The sequence below is a fragment of the Halyomorpha halys genome, unplaced genomic scaffold (genome assembly GCF_000696795.3).
Source record: "Halyomorpha halys isolate HHAL.00 unplaced genomic scaffold, Hhal_1.1 Scaffold172.1, whole genome shotgun sequence".
Classification (NCBI taxonomy): Eukaryota; Metazoa; Arthropoda; class Insecta; order Hemiptera; family Pentatomidae; genus Halyomorpha; species Halyomorpha halys.
In genome coordinates this window covers 526,011-544,724 of record NW_027113242.1, presented here as the reverse complement: position 1 = coordinate 544,724, position 18,714 = coordinate 526,011, and the positions used below count along the sequence as shown (strand labels likewise).

The window sequence follows — 18,714 nt, the reverse complement described above, 5'->3', positions numbered from 1 at the left end:
ATTTAAATTTCTTGTATCTGTTTTGAAATTTACTGTATAATCAATATTTTCAGATATGTAAATGGATTCAAGTATTTTCCTTTTGAATGTATTATTTCTCTTTATGTAAAATGATTGAATTTTCAAAATCAAAAATATGTTACATACATGTTATACATGTAATAGAAACTGTTTTGTAGTAGATTGTCCCTGAAGATGGCCGGATTGGCCGAAACGTTGGACGTATAAGAGAAATAAAAAGTTTTGAGACTATAATGGATAGAGTTTGAATTATTTATTTAAAAAAATTTTTATTCCTTTATAAATCTATCCTCAAGCCATCCTCAAGGACAATTTTAGAACCGCCTCATTTAAAAAACAACTTTATGCAGGCTATTTTGTCCAGTTCATTAATATCAGTCCACTAGCTGCTCTAATTAGTCAATTGTTTACATTAATGGATACAACAAATTGTTGTGATAAATTTTAACAAAGAAGATTGACTGTGATAAAAAGTTATTATTTTTAATTTAATGTGAACAATTGACTAATTAGGGTAATTTGTGGACTGATATAAATATTCTGGGTGGAATAGCTTGCATAAAGTTGTTTTTTAAATGAGATGGTTTCAAAATTGTAGCTAGATTGTCCTCAAAGATGGCTGAATCGGCGGAAACGTTGGACTTATAAAGGAATACAAAAACGCTTTGAGACTAAAGTGGATAAAATTTTATTTATTTATTAATGTCCAAATATATTACAAGCAAAAACTTATATATTTTTTTTTATCTCATTATTAAAATTTTCTTCAAGGAATGTTATATTTTAGACTAATGTAAAGATAATTCATAAAATGTAAAAAAAAGGAACACTCCTGTAGGAAAATTTTAATCGAGACACAAAAAATTAGAGCTTTTGCTTCAAATATATTTGGACGATATGAGTGGATAATAGAATGTCACAACATACATTAGTTTAAAAAACTGAATATCCTGAAAATTGGGGAACATCCTACAACATCGGAAGTAATGTAATTAAAAGAAAATGTTTACAGATGGAACATTTTAATCACTTTATAAGATATTGAAGGGAGCGTGGTGGCACTGTAGTAAGGCACAATGCTACTAATTCGAAGGACCCGGGTTCGAATCCGGCTAAGAAGATAATTAATTTCTGTTACACTGTAGCCAAGAGTCAACCTTGTGGGTTCTGGAGGCCTCCTGAGGTCCGCCCAGCCTCATAAATTGGGTACCCTCAATTGGGGAAAAATCTGGCTGTTGAGCGTGATCTTGAAAAAATCACCTTATCGTATAACCGTTGTTCTAAAAACAGTACTTCCTAAGAAAGTACTGAACCCATGACCATTCGTGGATTATAGAGGTTCACATAAGATATTGAACCCTACATTTTTCTAAAAAAGCAGAGGTTAATTTAGTGAAGGAATTTCTTACAGTTTTCCATATCAATCCGTCCCTTTTCCCTGCCCTATAATTAATCCCTTATATGCAACAGCTATATAAATCAAAAATCAATCATTTTATTATAATCAATTCAATCATTAAAAGTATTAACATTCGTTACTACTCCATGGCAGTGATACATGATATAACCTAATTAATTAACATTACATTGAGTAATACTATTTTATATATTTATTTTTGAAATGAGATGGGGAAATCAATTGAAATAAATGTTTTTAAACTAATCCCTTCAAGGGCAAAGTCAGCCCTAACTAATGCTACATATTAGATAGTCTAGGTTTTGTAAACATTCGTAAAATTCAAGTTACTTCATTAACAAAGTTCACAACAGAATTTTTATTTTTATTATTTATTGACATTTACAACTGTATTTACATAAAAAGACATCTAGTAAACTTGATGTTAGATTATAATGGTGTGATACAGGCTTTTAGAGAAACTGCCTAGTGGTAGCACTGTAATAGAAGTTTACAAGGCCATCTTCTTTTCAGGCGCCTTGGAGGGTTGTTAGGATTTGGGTGATTAGGGAGTTTACGGTGGAAGGATTGATATCTGGTTCAGACTAGATCAGTTACACATGGAACATTAAGGTCTTAATGAATGATTTTGTTTGTGAAAAAATAAGGAGCATTGAGGATTTTATGATGGATTTTGGATTTCAAAGATTAGATATGAGAGGAATTCGAAGGTTTAGTGGAACCCCAAAGCTCAACTCCTTATATCCAGATAGGCCTTATTATAATCATGTAATTCACTATTTTGTAATGGATTACAAGTTTAAACTGTTTATCAAGTAAGTGCTCTAATAGTCAGATTCTACGTGCAGTTTCCTGTCTTTTCAATCTTGTGTAAGGATTCCAAATTAGTCATTTGTTTGGATGTAGTCTAAGGTACTATACCTGTTCGACAGGAGTAAGAGCAACATTATTAAAGTATACTGTAGGGCACTCAGTAGGTTTAGAATCAACAGAATTTAAACAATTATAAATAGATGTTTACTATATGTGAATTAGGAGAAGGTCCAGGTTGCGGTAAAGAAAAACAATTGGGAAATAGTTCTGTCACTTTTATATCCTTAGATTAGTTCTACCTACTCTGTATCTTTTTATTTTATTCCTGATGAAGAACTGCGGAGTAGTTTGAAATGTTGGCTATTGATAAACAGTTTAAAATACTTCTTCATCGCTTTTCTTTACTGCAACCCAGAATTTATTCAAGTTTTAACAGATATTTTGATCTTCACTTACCACCTCTCAAGCGGAAAATTATCACCCTCATACATCTGGGGAAACATATGCGGCCTTACTTGCGTCTGCCACTTCTCTTCCACTTGACTGTATTCTTCAAAGAAGGTGACATCTTTTGCAGCTGGATACCATTTCTTGATTCCTGGTCTGGATTTCAAGCCCTTCAATTGGTCACGAACATCCAATAGTTCTACAGAACCTGATAATAAAACAAATATTATAAGCCCCTAACATCATAGAACTTAGTTATCCTTTATATTTGAGGATTATTATGATCAAAATCAAATTTTAGATGAATTGAAATAATAATTTTTTTTAAAAATTATTAATTAGGTTAATAAATTATTTTTGTTAATTTAAATTATTTTCATTAATTTGAAAGCAATTGCCAAAAACATAGAAAAATTATAGAGGATGCTAGGAGCCATCACGTGTTGTAGATTAACTTTTGGTAATTGCATTCCAGTTTTAATAAATTCCGCCCATAGGTTTTGAAAATATATAGTTAAGAATAAGTGTTCAAGAATAATGTTCATGAAGAAAATAACATGTAAAAACTCAAAACTGTTGTGCTACAATCAATGTTCACTTTGAACATCGAGAGAGAAAGATCACGGTTCATGAAATTCATTTGTTGCTTGGGCGGGAGACGGATGACATCGCCTAGAAGCAGGATGTCCCATGAGATCCCTTAGACATCTCAGAGGTATCTTGAAAAAAAGAGGACATCGAAGAGTCACCCAAGAAGAAGGAATTTTTTGTTTTGGATCGCCAGTGAATGAGAAGGAAAACAAAGAAAACCTTCCATCATCAAAAGTTGAACAAAATAGAGTTGAAGTAGATTTGTAAAGGTAGCTAATAAATAATTTAATTCTGTGTCATTAGTAGCTGAATGTATGTTCTGATTGCCTAGAAATCCACCCTGAGATTAACAGTCTATAATATTATATATAATTAAAAATAAAAATTCTCATATTTATTTAATATTAAAGCTTCTCATTTGAACCCAAGCTATACCTAAGATATGAGAATTAAGTTAAAACTATATGAAATTCCTATTATTTTTTATAATTAATCTTTTAATATTATAATATATATAGTTGCTTTTTTTTTTTTTTTTTTTATACCTTTAAATTCAGATAGAATACGCGCTACAACAGCTTCATTTTCAAGAGGGTTCATACTGCATGTTGAATAAACAACTTTTCCACCAATTTGTAACAGCTCGATACCTCTTTTCAATATCCTATATTGGACCCTAAAAAGATAATTAAAAAATATATATATTTTCAAAAATAATGAAGACAAAAACTAATTTATTCTTATAACTTAGAACTTACCCATGAAGATTGCTACCATTTGCTGGGTTCCATTTGAGCCAAATATCAGCATTTTTTCTCAAAGTCCCATCTCCAGTACATGGCACGTCACACAGGATCCGATCAAATTTTAAATATGACTCCTCTCCTATAAAAACACATCATGAAAAAAAATGTTTTTTTTTTTTGTTTTTTTTTTATTTATTTGTTGATATTTACAACTGTATAAAAAAATACAACCAGTAAATTTGATCATAATGACATATGATATAATACAGGATGTAGAGAAACTACCCAGTAGTAGAACTCTAAAACAGTTTACAATATAAGGTCACGAGGCCATCTTCTTTTCAGGCGTCTTGGAGGATTGCCAGGAATGGAAGAGGAAGCAAGGTTAGAAACGAGTGGGTTTGGGTGGTTAGGGAGTTTATTATGGAAGGAATAATATCGGGTTCGGGCTAGATCGGTAAAAAAAATGTTTCAAAAGAAAACATAAAGATATCGGCATAATAAATTAATTTATCAGCATATGAACAATAATAAAACTTATATGAATACATAATATAGACTAATCCACTTCAATTTCTAAGAAAATAATGAGCTATAGTAGACACAATGAAATAAAGTATGTAAGCAAGGCATTTTATTATTTTGTTGGATTATTTTTATTTTTTTAACCCTCTAACTGGTCGTTTATGACATTTGGGGGAGGGGTAGGGGTTAATTCAGTAGGGAACCAAGCCATTCTAATCAGAGTAGGAAGGTCGAGTTTTGATTCCATGGGACCACCACAAAATAAGAGTTAACCTGTCCAGGCTAGAATAAAACCGAAACCGCTGCAGGCTCTAGGTTGCTAAAGTAACAACTCAACTCACTCGATTGCAACAGCCTCTCCATACTACCAAACCTAGTCTCAATAGCAGCAGCCAGACTAGTTCAACCTTTAAATCATTCCTCTTAAAAAGAGGAAATGTTGACCATCCCATGTCGCAATTTCTCCCCTTCTACTCAGTTGTAAGGATAGGATATCAAAAGCAGAATATCAATATGAGAGATGGTCAAGAAGGGGGGGCTGGTCAGGAATGATATACAAATAAGTAAAACTTTTTTCATTTGTACTGATGTTCATGAAGGCTGAAAACAAAAACAAAATAACTTCAATTCACAGAAAAAGAAAATAATAACAAACAAACTTGGAAACATATATAACAATAAATTAAGTAGATAGTAGATGATACTAATACATAATAACATAATATTGTAGAGGTAAGAATTATTCAAAACAAATGATAAAAAAAAAAAGTTATTAGTAATCAGGCAGTGTTCATGTACATAAACATAATGAAAGGTGTGGGAGAAAACGTAATAACTATGCTAATTTCAATTGTTTTCACTATTTATATATTTTTAATCATTTTTTAGATTTTGTTAATTTAATTAATCATTATTTACATTTTCTTTCACACCTTTCTTTATGTTTACGAACATGAGCACTGTTTGATTACTAATAACTTTTTATTAATTATTTGTTATGTATAATTCTTAACTCTACAATATTATCTCTTATCTTCTATTAGTACCATTGACTATATACTTAATTGTTATTTCTTTTATTTATCGTTATTTATTGTTATATATGTGTCCAAGTTTGTTTGTTTTTATTTTATTTTTGTCTGAACTAAGGTCGTCATCTCATTTTTTGTTTTCAGCCCAGATGAAGGCTAACTTCCTTCACTTGTGAGATGGCTTTCCAGTCTTTATCCTGTCCATCCAAGTTTTGGTTTCCCACGACTGAGGCATTGATAGTGAAGAAGAGATGATCATATCACTGATTTCTTGTCCCATCTTGGGCCCAATATTACCCTAAGAAACTAACATTTACGAGTTATTTACAGGTTCCCACCTTTTTCTAACCATGGTGGGGGGTCTAGTCTTCATTTTCGTGAGACAACCACAAAAATAAAAGTCGATCCCCAGGCTGGATTTGAACCAGCACCACTGCAGTCACGAGCTGATGAAAAATAGCACTTTAACCCACCGGCTATGAACAGCCCTCTCTACAACATACCTGAGCATGTTATAGGTATCAAAATAATTCATTCAACATTTTTTCTTTATTATGATGAACTATGAAACATGATATAAAAACTCATAACCTTTCAGTGGTGAACAATATTGTGAAATGAGAGTTGACACCACCACAATATTTCAGACTTGTCTTATTTCATGATATCAGCTGTAACTGAGAAATAGTTTTAAAAACCCTAGCTTTAGTTTATAGTTTTAAAAACACTATAGTTAAGATTAAGTAAATTTGTAAGTTTCAAACACAATCAAACCATTAATCAGATTTAATAATTACTCAGTTACAAATACTATTTTAGCAGTTGACAGGCATACTGTAATGTAATAATAATTAAAAATTTATAACTAATCATAAAAAAAATTCTGAACCTTCTGTTTTTGTGATAAAATTTGGCATAGACGATGCATCATGATTAACAATAAGTACAACAGGACTGCTAAGCCTTTTCGCCTGGTGGACGAGCATATAGCAGCGAGAATTGTCAATGTCATTAGCAACAACTATCCCACCTATAAAAAAAAAAAGAAAATCTTCAAAATAACTTTAAAATATTTTTGTGATATAGAAAAACTTAAGATTTGTGAATCAAACCAGTAGTAGTTTACCTTTACAATAGTAGTTAGTACGATAAATCAAACTTTCATAAATAGTATACCTTAATAAATATAATTTTCTCAGGAACACTGAATTAGTACTAAACAAACTTTCTGCATAATGAAGAACATTTTTATCTCTACTAGCATTATTCAAACATACAATTTTTTTTTATTTTTCTAATAAAAATAATAATAAAAGAGATTAACACAAAATAGATGCTGAAACAGGTTTGAGAAAAATAAGAAAATTTTCTAACAAATATAATAAGTGTTTTAGGTATTGTAGAGAGGAGAGAAAAACGAAGTTCAGCAAGTATGATACCCAAGATACTGTTGGGTTGTGCCACAGTTGGGCAAAAAGTAGCTAAAGTTGAAACTAATAACTAAAACTTTCATGGATACGATACTTGTTTATCAATGGTTCATTCATGAATAAGGGTCGTATCCATGGCAATTTAGTTATTAGTTTCAACTATAGCTATTTTTTGCCTATTTCTGGGCTAAGGTACTGTGTGAAAATTTCTATAAATAGAACTTTTGTCAAGGAACCTAAAATGTCAATACATAAAAGTTCTAATGTGATGCCTGAACAACAGCAATAGTCCACAAATTAACACATCACTCAATAAGTCTCTAGTCTAAGAAAAACAATTTTTTTTTAATCCCACTTTATTCATCAACATACTCTCCTTCTAGAGTGATACATTAATTCTAAAGCTCCTTTAACTTTTCGATATACTCTATATAAAATGATTTGTCTTTGCTCTCAAAATAGGCTTCAGTTTCAGCAATCACTTTTCATTTGAGTCAAATTTCTTTCCCTGGAGCATCTTTTTTAAGTCTACGAAAAGTTAGTAATTGCTGATGTAGGTGGGACAGCAATTTAAAGCATAATTTATTCAATTTAACTATGGCTTTTATCAACTTGTGACACAGGGTATTGTCCTGGTGAAACAGCACTTTTTCTTTTGCATTTGGGGCCGTTTTTTCTGGATTTCTCCATTCAATCGATCCAATAATGCCATAAAATATTCATTACTAGTAGTTTTATTTTTCTCGAGATGGTCGATGAACAAAATTCCATGCGCGTCCTAAAATACAGATGCCATAATCTTACCAGACGACTTTTGTTGTTTGTCGCTTTGGACGACTTTCAAGGGCTGCTGTCCACTCAGCTAACGATCTTTTTGATTCAGTGGTGGATCCATGTTTCATCCATTGTTACATACTGACATAATAAATCCTTTTTTATGGGTTGTTGTTTTTGGTTGAGTGAGGAAACACGGCACCAACTTCAAAAGCAACTTGTGCATGCCCATTCAGCATCATTGGTGCTTGTATGATCACATTTAAATTCATCATACAAGTCAATAATAGTTGATTTCCATAGCGCAGAGTCCCCATAATGCTTATCAGGCATTAAGCATTAACCCACTGTTTGGCTTCAACAGTATTTTTCCCTATCAAAAAACAGTGTTTAATCAGACGACTTTCACACTTGTTTAATCACACGCGAAATTCCTTTCAATCCATTGTTTTGAAAATTATAGAACTGGGGTTACTAAAACGATTGTGACGTTTAAACTAACGATCAGAAAACTATGAAATTTTGACACTTACTGGTTGAAGGTTAGTACTATCTGAAAATCATGTGGGTCTGTCTACGATCTTGTCATATATGTGTCAGACTGTGGACTTATTGAGTGATGTGTTATACAAGGTTTCTATAAATTTTTCCATTGAGCAAATTAAAAATAAAAGTATTCATACTAGGGATAGGAGTATTTGAATGCAGATGTTCAATAAGTTGAGCAGTTTTACTACCAGGTGCTGCGCACATGTCTAAAACCTGAAAAAAAATTAACAATTAATAATTTTCTCAAATATAATACTTTACTAAAGAACCTTAAGTTTACTATTTCATATAATAATAATAACACCAGATAACATGCAATAGTTACATTTCATCCTCTTAAAGAATGGATAAACAAAACATAATGCAAGATAAGTCTGTCTAAAGTACTTCAATATTGACCAAGCAAAGAGGGATAAAATTATTTTTTAAGCAAGCAATAAAATTGACATAAATTTTTTACACCTCAAAAAACCTTAAAACACAAATTTTCATAGTATTTGAAAATAATAACTTTTTATTTTTTTATTATAAAACTTCAACAAGAATCCATCAATCTAAAAGTAATCCAATATGAGCTTTAGGCCTATCAAACTGCATGAAATAGTACAAACTGGACCAACTTAAACAAACAAGAATCAGAGAAATAAAACAAAACATTTGAAACAGCTTTTTCTCCTTTATAAAGGTATAAAATCTAAAATATATTGATATGGGTTGGATTACATTAATGTTACTAAAAGTTTTAGTAATATTGGATTTTGATAAAATAATGAGAAGTAAAGAATTTTTTTTCTTAGGTGTAGGGTATGGGCCGAAATTAAATATCCTCCAAAAATGAAGGCCAAATTATTTCTAATTTTTAATTTATATGAGAAGATTTGTGCCAAATATATAAGTGAGGTAAATATATAAATAAGTGTGTGTGTGGCACAAATAAATAAGTTTTATTTATTTGTGTATTTTTGTTGATCACGCCCCTCAACAATCTCCTCACATTAATCTACGGTCAATTATTTACACCTCTTTAAATTTATATTTAAAAAAAGCGAATCTGAATTGATTTTACTTTTAAAAAAAAATAAAAAACAACAGTTGGTTTGTATTTCATGCTTTTAATTTCACTGAAACATATACAAATTTTAGATAATATTGTGTTCCATTGGAGTAGAGACTAACCTTGTGGTGGCTTTCCAAATCTAACAGTAGTGGTGGGATCATGCTCACAGCTTCTTGCCGGGAGATGTTACCAGTAGCTGTTTCAGAAATGAGGAAGTTGTGCAATTTGAAGTAGGCTTCGGATCTCCTGATGTCCTTCCTAGTAAGATCCAGCTGCCACCCAAAGTTGTTGGGGTACCTAAGCAACCATAATCACATCTTGAGTTTAAATTTCAATAAAGGTCACCAATACAGGGATTTTCCAAACTATGGCCAGTGGCTTCCGGAACTCCTCCTAGCCCAATTAAAATTTACAGTGTGAATAAATCATAAATAATGATGAATAGATGTTTTTATTTAAATCCAAAATAAAATGACTGATAGTCATAATGGAACTTTTCTTTATAAAACAATAGTTTTCACAAATATATTTCTGTAAGAAGGGAAATTTATCTTAGTAACACATTATAGCTTTCATTAATACAATACTTGTCCATAATTCATGAAAATTAAAGAATTCATGTGTTGATGTATTGCATAGGTTGCTAGCTATTTACTTACTCACTATTTCAGCGAATCTTTAATATGAAACTTACAATCTAACCACTACTTTAATTCAGCATTTAAAAAAATAAATATTTTTAAATAAAAAAGTTAAAAGAAGAAATTGTATCATAAATAAATTATATTATTACCATGGCAATGGAAACGGTTGTTTCTTATCAGAATTGTCTTCAGGATTCACTAACTTTTCGAAAAATTCACCCTTGACTATCTTCAAGAGTCTCTCTGCTTCTACCCTGGAGCAAGCAGTTATCCGAAATGCTGTGGGCAAGTCCTTCTTCATGGTAGCAGAAAATTCATCCCACTCTGATTCCGGTACAATCCCTTGTTTCTAAGACATTTAGAAAACATTTTTTAACAACATTATGTAAATATTTTTCATAATTTTACATTGATAATAAAGGACAAATAAATTATAATCAGGGAGTTGGTACATACATATAAAATAGGAAATAAATTGGATCAAGTTTAATACTACTACCTCGGTCAGATCCCAGTATTAATGGTTCCTTATTAGGATAAGGAAACTAGGGGTAAGTTTCCTGTTCCTTATTAGGATAAGGAAACTAGGGGTAAGTTTACAATATCAACTACCTTTCAAGAGGTAAAATTTCTGTCCCTGCATGCTTGCTTTCTCCCGTTAGTTTAGGTTATTATATCCAACCTTTTTCGGCTGCAGTTCTTACCCCATTTACTTCTTCTAACTTATAAATACTGATATTTAATATATCTTCCATGTTTACGACCCACATTACCAACGGCTCCTTGTACTTTTTTGGACTATTTAACTCTACAGTCTGAAAATCACTACTATTTGATATTACATATTTATAATATCATTTAACTTTATAATCAGAAAATAAATATAAAGCATTTATTTTATATTCATTTAACAGGTAAGAAACATTTTAATGTTATTTAATATTATCTAAATGTTATATTTTAAAAAAAATAAACAAATCTGTACCACTACAACCATGGAGGGCTAGGTGTGCAGTACTTTGTAAGGAAGTACTGTTACTAGACCAACGGTTGTGCAAGGAGGTGATTTGGTCAGAATCACACTGGACCGCTAGATTTTTACCCGATTAAGGGTACTCACTATGAGGCTAGATGGACCCCGGAGGGCTCCCGAGCCCACAGGGCTGACTCAACGGCTAAAGGTAACATATAATAATATTCTTCCCAGCCGGATTCGAACCCGGGTCCGTAATTTGGGAATTGTCACTTTTAGAGTACCTTTGGATCATCAATGTACAGTCTGGTCTGCTGATTTTTATAATAACTTAATATATGTTTTCCTCATTTCAAGGATAAGCAGCTGCTTTATGCTTCTCCAGAGTTCTTCATTAGAGGTCTTCTCTGCCAACCAGACCCCAAGATTCTTCACAAAAAATGACTGAGGAATAAAAGAAAGTTCTGATGCTTCAGTTACTTTCCAGGTTTCAATACCATAGAGAAGGACTGACTTCGCATAGGATGTAACAGAACAAACACCCAGTCTGCTTTTTTTGATTTGGCTTCCATCTTATGTGCTCCCTTCTTTAGTGATCACACTTCCCTAGAACATAGGTGATTTAACTTGTTCTATGGAGTTTTCTCAAATAATAAATGCGTCCTGATATAGCTCATTCAAACTCACATCCTTTTTATTACCAATATTAATCTGAAGTTCAATTTGGGCATCTAAATTATCCTACAGGTCATTGAACCACTGTGTAAGAAGACACTGCTCTCCATTGAATCATGTCAGCAATAGTTTAAATGGTTATAAAAGAACACCTAAACTAACTAGGATATGCTTATTTTATTAGGTTTTTTTTTTAATTATAAGTCTTAATTCAATTTCTCAGACTGTGTATTTCCAACAAATATTTTACAAAAAACATTGGAGCACATGTAATTTGTTTATAATATATATAAACCTTCAAATAAATAAGGTATAATGTAACTCACCTTGTAATATTTAACAAAATCTTCATTCTCACGAACAATGGAATCATAAGATTTCCTTTTATCTCCATTTTCTGGCTGGTTACCATTCTACAATTGCATAAAAAAATCACTTTAATGTTTAAAAATAAATAAAGTCATACAATTGTCTAATTAATAAATTTTAAACCTTTTCATTAAATTCTTTCCTTTTCCTTTTGAATCTTCTTGTTCCTGCCATGGTAAGACCGCCTGGCAACTTCAGTAAGGTTAAAAATTAACAACATTCCACAAAGAGGTAGGAATAGTATAAAATGTATTAAAAGTAAGATAAAATGTGTCTTAAAGATGAACATAGCGTTTACAGGATCCAAATTTAAATGTATAACATTCTTAAAGATACCAAGTCAAGATCAAATATAAATAAATAAAAGATAACAAGATACATCAAAACGTAAATAATAGAAGGCAAACGCATGTCGATGTATTGTATATTATTTTTTACTTAAGGTAACTATGTAATAAATGTAGAACGTAATATAGTAGTAGCATATGTCTGACTTTTAACTTTTTTACTCGTTATTCAATCAACTTGAACATACGTCACCAATTTATTTACTTATAAAGTTTTATAATTAATCCGGGATCAGTTACTTATTATGCTGTTCTGTTCGTTCTCTATTTGTTTTAAGCAATTAAAGAATTTCTTCCACATTCAGATTGGAACATACAAGCATCCGTATGCTGTGTTGTTTCTTTTGTTTACTAAGCGTTTGTACATGTCTTGGATTTATGGCAAGTGGTAAACGTGTAAATCCGCTTTAGATTCAGTTTCTTTTTGGACTTCCGATTTGCCTCACAAGCCAAAAGTTCAAAAAATCTATTCAAAATGTTAGGTAAAATAAATTAAAAATTTTTTTATTGTACATAAAAACTCATGTTTGACTTGAAAACATGATAATAAATCAGAAAATAATAACTTAATCGAATAGTAAAAAAAAAAATAATAATAATAAATCAAATTGAGTTTCAATTATAATAAAATTTTTTTTAAACAAAAATCTGCAATCAACTACCTTACACGATATATCAAAAGGAACTGTAGACTGTGTCTGTGTAAAACAATTCCTGTTAAAAACTAACTAATACAAATATCTCTCACTTGAAAAATATTTTTATTTAATGTATTATAAGATTTAAAAAATAATTCCTCTAATGTTCTGCGGACTTCCTTTCGGAAAACATTTCTTTAAAACTGTGGTTACAAAATGGTGATCTGCTGAAAGGTTCATAAAAAAAAAAAAAATAAAAAAAAATAATAATAAAGTAAAATAAAATAATTTGGTGATTGGAATTATTGTTATCTGTTTTATTGTTTACCTTTTCTGATGCTTAAATGCTAACTAAAAGATTCCAGGTGGTAAATGTACTACTGAAGTGCCTCAAAACGCACATTAAAGCAACTGAATTTCCCTCGGGAGACCAAACTGGCCCAAACCAACTTCTTTGGGTTGGAATCACTATTTTGAACAGTTAAATTGCCCTCAACTGTAATATTAGTTTTATATGATTATTAAATATGTACAAGGCTAATGCTTTGGTAATCTATATAAATTGTTAGTGTACCTCTTTGGATTCCAGGATGGCGTGCTTGTAATCATGCTTGAATCTGTTGTGCTGTTTGTGTAAACTTAAGTTCATGGTGTTATATCGGTTCTATTGCTCTTATTTACAAAATCTTTCTCTTCGCTTGTTGTTTAAAAAGTTAACTCTTCTTCCTTTTAAGAAGAAGTAGTAAGTAGAAATATGGTGTCGTTACCGGTTTCTCGCCTAGAGGAGTTACAAAAACATTTCAGAACGCATGATAGAATTAAAGAATACCCAGCTCATAGTGCAAGGGTACATTCTGTTGGCTGGAACTGTTCAGGAACTAGGCTAGCATCTGGATCTTTTGATAAGTCAGTTGCTGTGTTTTCCTTGGAAAAGGATAAATTGGTATGTTGTATTGTTTTGTTTGATTTATCATATTTTTTTAGTAAATGCTGATAACATAATTATTTGCAGACTAAAGAACACACATATCGTGGACATAGTGGATCAGTTGATCAACTTTGCTGGCATGCAACAAATCCTGACCTTCTAGCTACTGCAAGTGGTGATAAAAGTGTGCGAATATGGGATACGAAATCTCAGAAGTGTGTGGCTAATGTTAGTACAAAAGGTTTGTTTCATGACCATTTATTATATGCTTAATAATTATTGAGTCTATGATTTTATTTTTATTATTAATTTATCTAATTGTCTATGATTATCAAGAACATAACTTTGTACCACTGAATTTTAGTCTAAGTACTTTCTTTTTATTTAAATTATCTTATTTCAGCGAGCAGTTTGTTACAAAATGTTGATTTATATAGTTAGAAAATCATAAGTTATGAACATATAAGCAGTCTACACCATTATTTTTAATGTTTTAATTTGGTCACAGCTATTATGAACTGTTCCCTCAAGAAATTAAGGAACCCAACTACAATTTTTTTTTTGTAAGGCTTTGATTTGTGTAAATGTTAATCTCTTCATGGTGTCTTGTTATAACTACTAATAAAGGTCTACTGTTATCATCATATTTGATTAAGTACATACGCAGTTCCATGTTGGAGTACGGGTTAAGAATCAGTACCTTTATTTGTATTACTTAATTGTTTTTCATATTTTCTTTTAAAAGTAATAGAGTTTTCTCCGGCATCAGAAGTAAGGTGCATTTTATGTCTAGTTTCTTAATCCCTAAAACACCTATATTTATAACAACTTTTGGATGTCATGAACTGTAGAGAGCATGCACAGTACAGGTTTTGGGAATGAAAAACCCATTCTGTGTATGCTTCGTACAGTTCTTGACAGTCAAAAGTGGTCGTTGGAACAGAACTTACGTATACTTTGTTCTCTCACTATATTTGGTGACCTCCAGTGGCTCTCTTTGGATCAAATTAGCTGAAATTTGTTATGCAGGGTTATTTCCTAATACGAATAATGCAGAAGTATGGGATTAAATTTCAATAAAATTTTTTATATGTATATATTTTTCTCCAGTTTTAAGGTTTTGTTCATCACTACAGCCTCTCCAAGTTGAGTAAGAGGTTAGGAAATTTATAGCATGTTAATTTAGTTAGTGTTAGCCAAGTGTTGCACTTATTTATTGATTTTCTTCGGCCTGTTGTTTAATTTTTTTTTTTTAATGTTTTTAAGCATTAACGAAATAATTCATTTCTCATCTGTTTCAAAACATAAATTAGTGGAAAATTCATTCTTAGTGATTGAGGTCTGCTGCTAATGCTTATTTATTTTCTAGGATAGCCATATATATATTTATTATATATTTTATTAAGATTTATTATATTACTAGTATGATTTAAAACTTTATAAATTACTTATATAATCGGTGAGATGAATAGGTGTTATTTTTTTTTTTTAACTTTTCTGAAAGTGAAAGCTTTATAATCTTGTAACCATTATCTTCCTCTTAAATTATTGTTATTTTTCTTTAGTTTTCTAGTAATGATCTATAATACTGGTAACATCTTTTAGATGTTCCTTGCAATAATTATTTTGTATTACTTTAAAATAAAAGTTTTTTTTTTTTTTTGTGATTATACAAATATTATTTTTATTAATATGTTGCAGGTGAAAATATTAACATAACATGGGCTCCCAATGGAAAAATGATTGCTGTTGGTAACAAAGAGGATCTCATTTCATTCATTGATGTTAGGACATTCAAAATAAGAATTGAGAAACAGTTTAATTTTGAAGTCAATGAAATAAAATGGAACTTGGAAACTACTGAATTCTTTTTAACTAGTGGTCAAGGTTCTATCCATGTGCTAGGGTAAGTAGTGGTAAAAAAACATTCCTAATTTACTTTTGATGTATATTTAATAAAAATAAGTAAAGAACCCTTGGATTTACTATAACATTGTTTAGAAATAGATTCTGACTGTTTAGTTAGAAGTTTTCAAAATGTATATTAAGTTATGCTATCGTTTAGGGTGGACATTTAAAGTATGTTTAAATACTTTATAATTTTCCCATTTTCTTTTAAGAATTTGATTATTGTTTTTATAGACTTCATGCTGGTTTTAAGGTATATTTTAATCTCCTTAAATATTGCTAAAGATTTCAGGAACACCCTTTATTAAGTTTAGCATACAATTTATTTTTTTTCTAATATATGAGTTAAATATGGAGTTTTTTTTTCGTTCATACACTGTGGATTAACTGGTTCTCCCGCTTAACCGGCTTCATCTGAAAAATATAAGAGGGGTTCAACTTTGTATAATAATTTTACTTTTATTAAGAGGTAAAAACTTTTTCAGAATCTTTAATTTGTATAAATACTGTAGAATATTTAATTATTAATTTTGATGGTTTGTCTGTATATGTGTATTATATAAAGCATTAAGAACAATAATATATTAAAATAGTTTATGATTATCTAACAAAATATAAATACATAATTAATATTTTTTTCCTTCTCACTCCTTGAAATTAGAAATTATTAGCAAATACCAAAATGGTGTAGACAAGAATAATTACTTTTTTGCATTTAATAAAAAAGTTTGTGTAGTCGTAATGAAAATGACAGAATTCCATGTGCCTGTAACAATTACAATGAATATTGTTCATTATTCTGATTCTGCCTCAATATTTTTTTTTTTTAAATTAATTATATTTTCTTTGTAAAATTTGTTCTCCTTTTCTATTAATTTAATTTTTATAAGACTATTTCTGTGCCTTATTTTTGGAATGAGTAGAAAAAAAAAAAAATAAATAAAATAAAATAATGGATATCTAAGTAATCACACTAAGTGATATATAAGAAATGTAAGCTTTGATAACAGAATGCAATGTTTATACCTTTAAAAAAAAAAAGAAATTATCCAGATGTCCTTCCAAACATTCATGGAGAATGAGATTTCAGCAGAGTGAAGGGTTAAATTTTCATGTTTTTAAATTGTTTGGAGATTGTAGTCTTGATGTTTTTGAGCTTATAACAGAATCACAATATTTGGTATATGTACTGCCGAAGTGAGTACTAACTTATTGTAACTTCTGGGACAAAAAAAAATAAATTACAATTTACTTATGAATATTTGTATTTGATTATGAGCCACCATTATTTGCTATGGTGAATATCAGATATTTGAGTTTTTTAACAATCTTATTTTTAAGTTCCTTAATTTTAATATATTAGTTACCATAATTACAATTAACTTATGCCTATTATTGATTCTTTATTGCATTGCTCTTTCAGATTTCCAGAATTGAAAACTTTAGAAGTAGTTAAAGCTCACCCAGGAACTTGTATCTGTATTGACATGAGCCCCAGTGGCAAGTAAGTTATAATTTTATTTTAATTAAATTAAATCTGTACCGCTACAACCCATAAAATCTAGATTTTACCGTACCGAATATGAAACTTGAAGGTTATAGTGTTCTAAGAAAGAACTGTTATAAGCTATAAATGTTATAGCTTGTTAAGATATAATCACTCTGTTTTGAAAGCTGAGAATAGATAGATTCTCGTCCAGAATCGGCAGAGCAAATATTGAATGTTTATTTCCATTCACTCGTACACAAGTTATTCAGTGTACCTCGATTGTGCGAAAAGTTGAATTAATACCTGAGATGGGCAAAAATTAGCTATAGCTAAAATTGCCATGGATACGACCCTTATTCATGAATGAACCATTGATAAATAAATATCGTATCAATGGCAATTTTAACTATAGCTAATTTTTGCCCATCTCAGGTATTAATTCAACTTTTCGCACAATCAAGGTACACTGAATAACTTGTATAATTAAAACTCATGTTCATTCGTGATAAAATATTAATATCATGATAACGAAATCTTAAATACTACAGTACCTCTCTATTCTACTAGTTCAACCATCTTAAAGAAATCAGAAAAAAAACACAATAAGAACTACTACAAAAATGTTATTTCAATTGAAGCTCTTTGGCCTCTCTAAAACATGGATATTTTTTTTCTGTCGTTTGACTATATTCACCCAGGTTCTGACATACCATCTCGTTCCTCTGCTATCGGATAAGCGAGTTCAAATTTTTGTTTCATCATTAATGTTCAAGTGTTGCTCCCTAGAATTATTCTAGAACAGCATCAGACAGAGCTAATAATAATTACTTTTCTAACCATCTCATGTGCATGGAGGTATCTGTCTTGAAAACTATGAAATTACGACAATCACAACATAATAATAAGGAATTCAGTTTATTGATCATAATTAAAAACAACTAAGTAAACATATCAATGCTCTTGTGTTGCTCTCTAGGTATATTCTAGAACAGTGTCAGACAGAGCGAATAATAACTACTTTTGTCCACTCTCATGTGCATATATTTGCCCCAAGAACTAAGCAATTGTAACATTTACTAAAAGATAATGATAAAATAGTTACGTTAGTGGTGACGAATAAATTAATCTACTTGATAAATCAACGCTCTTGTGTTGCTCTCTAGGTTTATTCTAGAACAGTGTCAGACAGAGCGAATAATAATTACTTTTGTCCACTCTCATGTGCATATATTTGTCCTGAGAACTAAGCAATTGTAACATTTACTACCTGATAATGATAAAGTAGTTATGTTAGTGCTGATGAATAAAATTAATTTAGTAAACGCTCTTGTGTTGCTCTCTA

General features: G+C 30.4%; 2 protein-coding genes and 1 non-coding gene across 3 annotated transcripts in view; 2 read left to right on the top strand and 1 right to left on the bottom strand.

The window, feature by feature from the left end:
- The window catches only part of Nsun2 (tRNA (cytosine(34)-C(5))-methyltransferase Nsun2), a 26,806-nt gene extending 14,468 nt beyond the window's left edge, over positions 1-12,338 (bottom strand). The window contains exons 1-9 of the mRNA XM_014417932.2: positions 12,186-12,338; positions 12,020-12,106; positions 10,195-10,394; positions 9,521-9,698; positions 8,479-8,557; positions 6,481-6,621; positions 4,048-4,174; positions 3,835-3,965; positions 2,708-2,906 (exon numbers count right to left, since the gene is read on the bottom strand). Of these exons, the coding sequence (XP_014273418.1) occupies positions 2,708-2,906; positions 3,835-3,965; positions 4,048-4,174; positions 6,481-6,621; positions 8,479-8,557; positions 9,521-9,698; positions 10,195-10,394; positions 12,020-12,106; positions 12,186-12,236 (1,193 nt within the window). The 5' untranslated portion in view covers positions 12,237-12,338. The remainder of the gene's footprint in view (positions 1-2,707; positions 2,907-3,834; positions 3,966-4,047; positions 4,175-6,480; positions 6,622-8,478; positions 8,558-9,520; positions 9,699-10,194; positions 10,395-12,019; positions 12,107-12,185) is intronic.
- Positions 12,339-13,652: 1,314 nt separating this feature from the next.
- tex (THO complex 3 homolog tex) overlaps positions 13,653-18,714 on the top strand; it is a 10,535-nt gene continuing 5,473 nt past the window's right edge. The window contains exons 1-4 of the mRNA XM_014417933.3: positions 13,653-13,990; positions 14,060-14,216; positions 15,677-15,881; positions 17,307-17,387. Coding sequence (XP_014273419.1) covers positions 13,802-13,990; positions 14,060-14,216; positions 15,677-15,881; positions 17,307-17,387 — 632 coding nt within the window. The 5' untranslated portion in view covers positions 13,653-13,801. The remainder of the gene's footprint in view (positions 13,991-14,059; positions 14,217-15,676; positions 15,882-17,306; positions 17,388-18,714) is intronic.
- On the top strand, positions 18,514-18,634 carry LOC112210353 (small nucleolar RNA psi18S-1377). Its single transcript, XR_002945124.1, has one exon. It is a non-coding gene; the product is annotated as a small nucleolar RNA psi18S-1377 (small nucleolar RNA).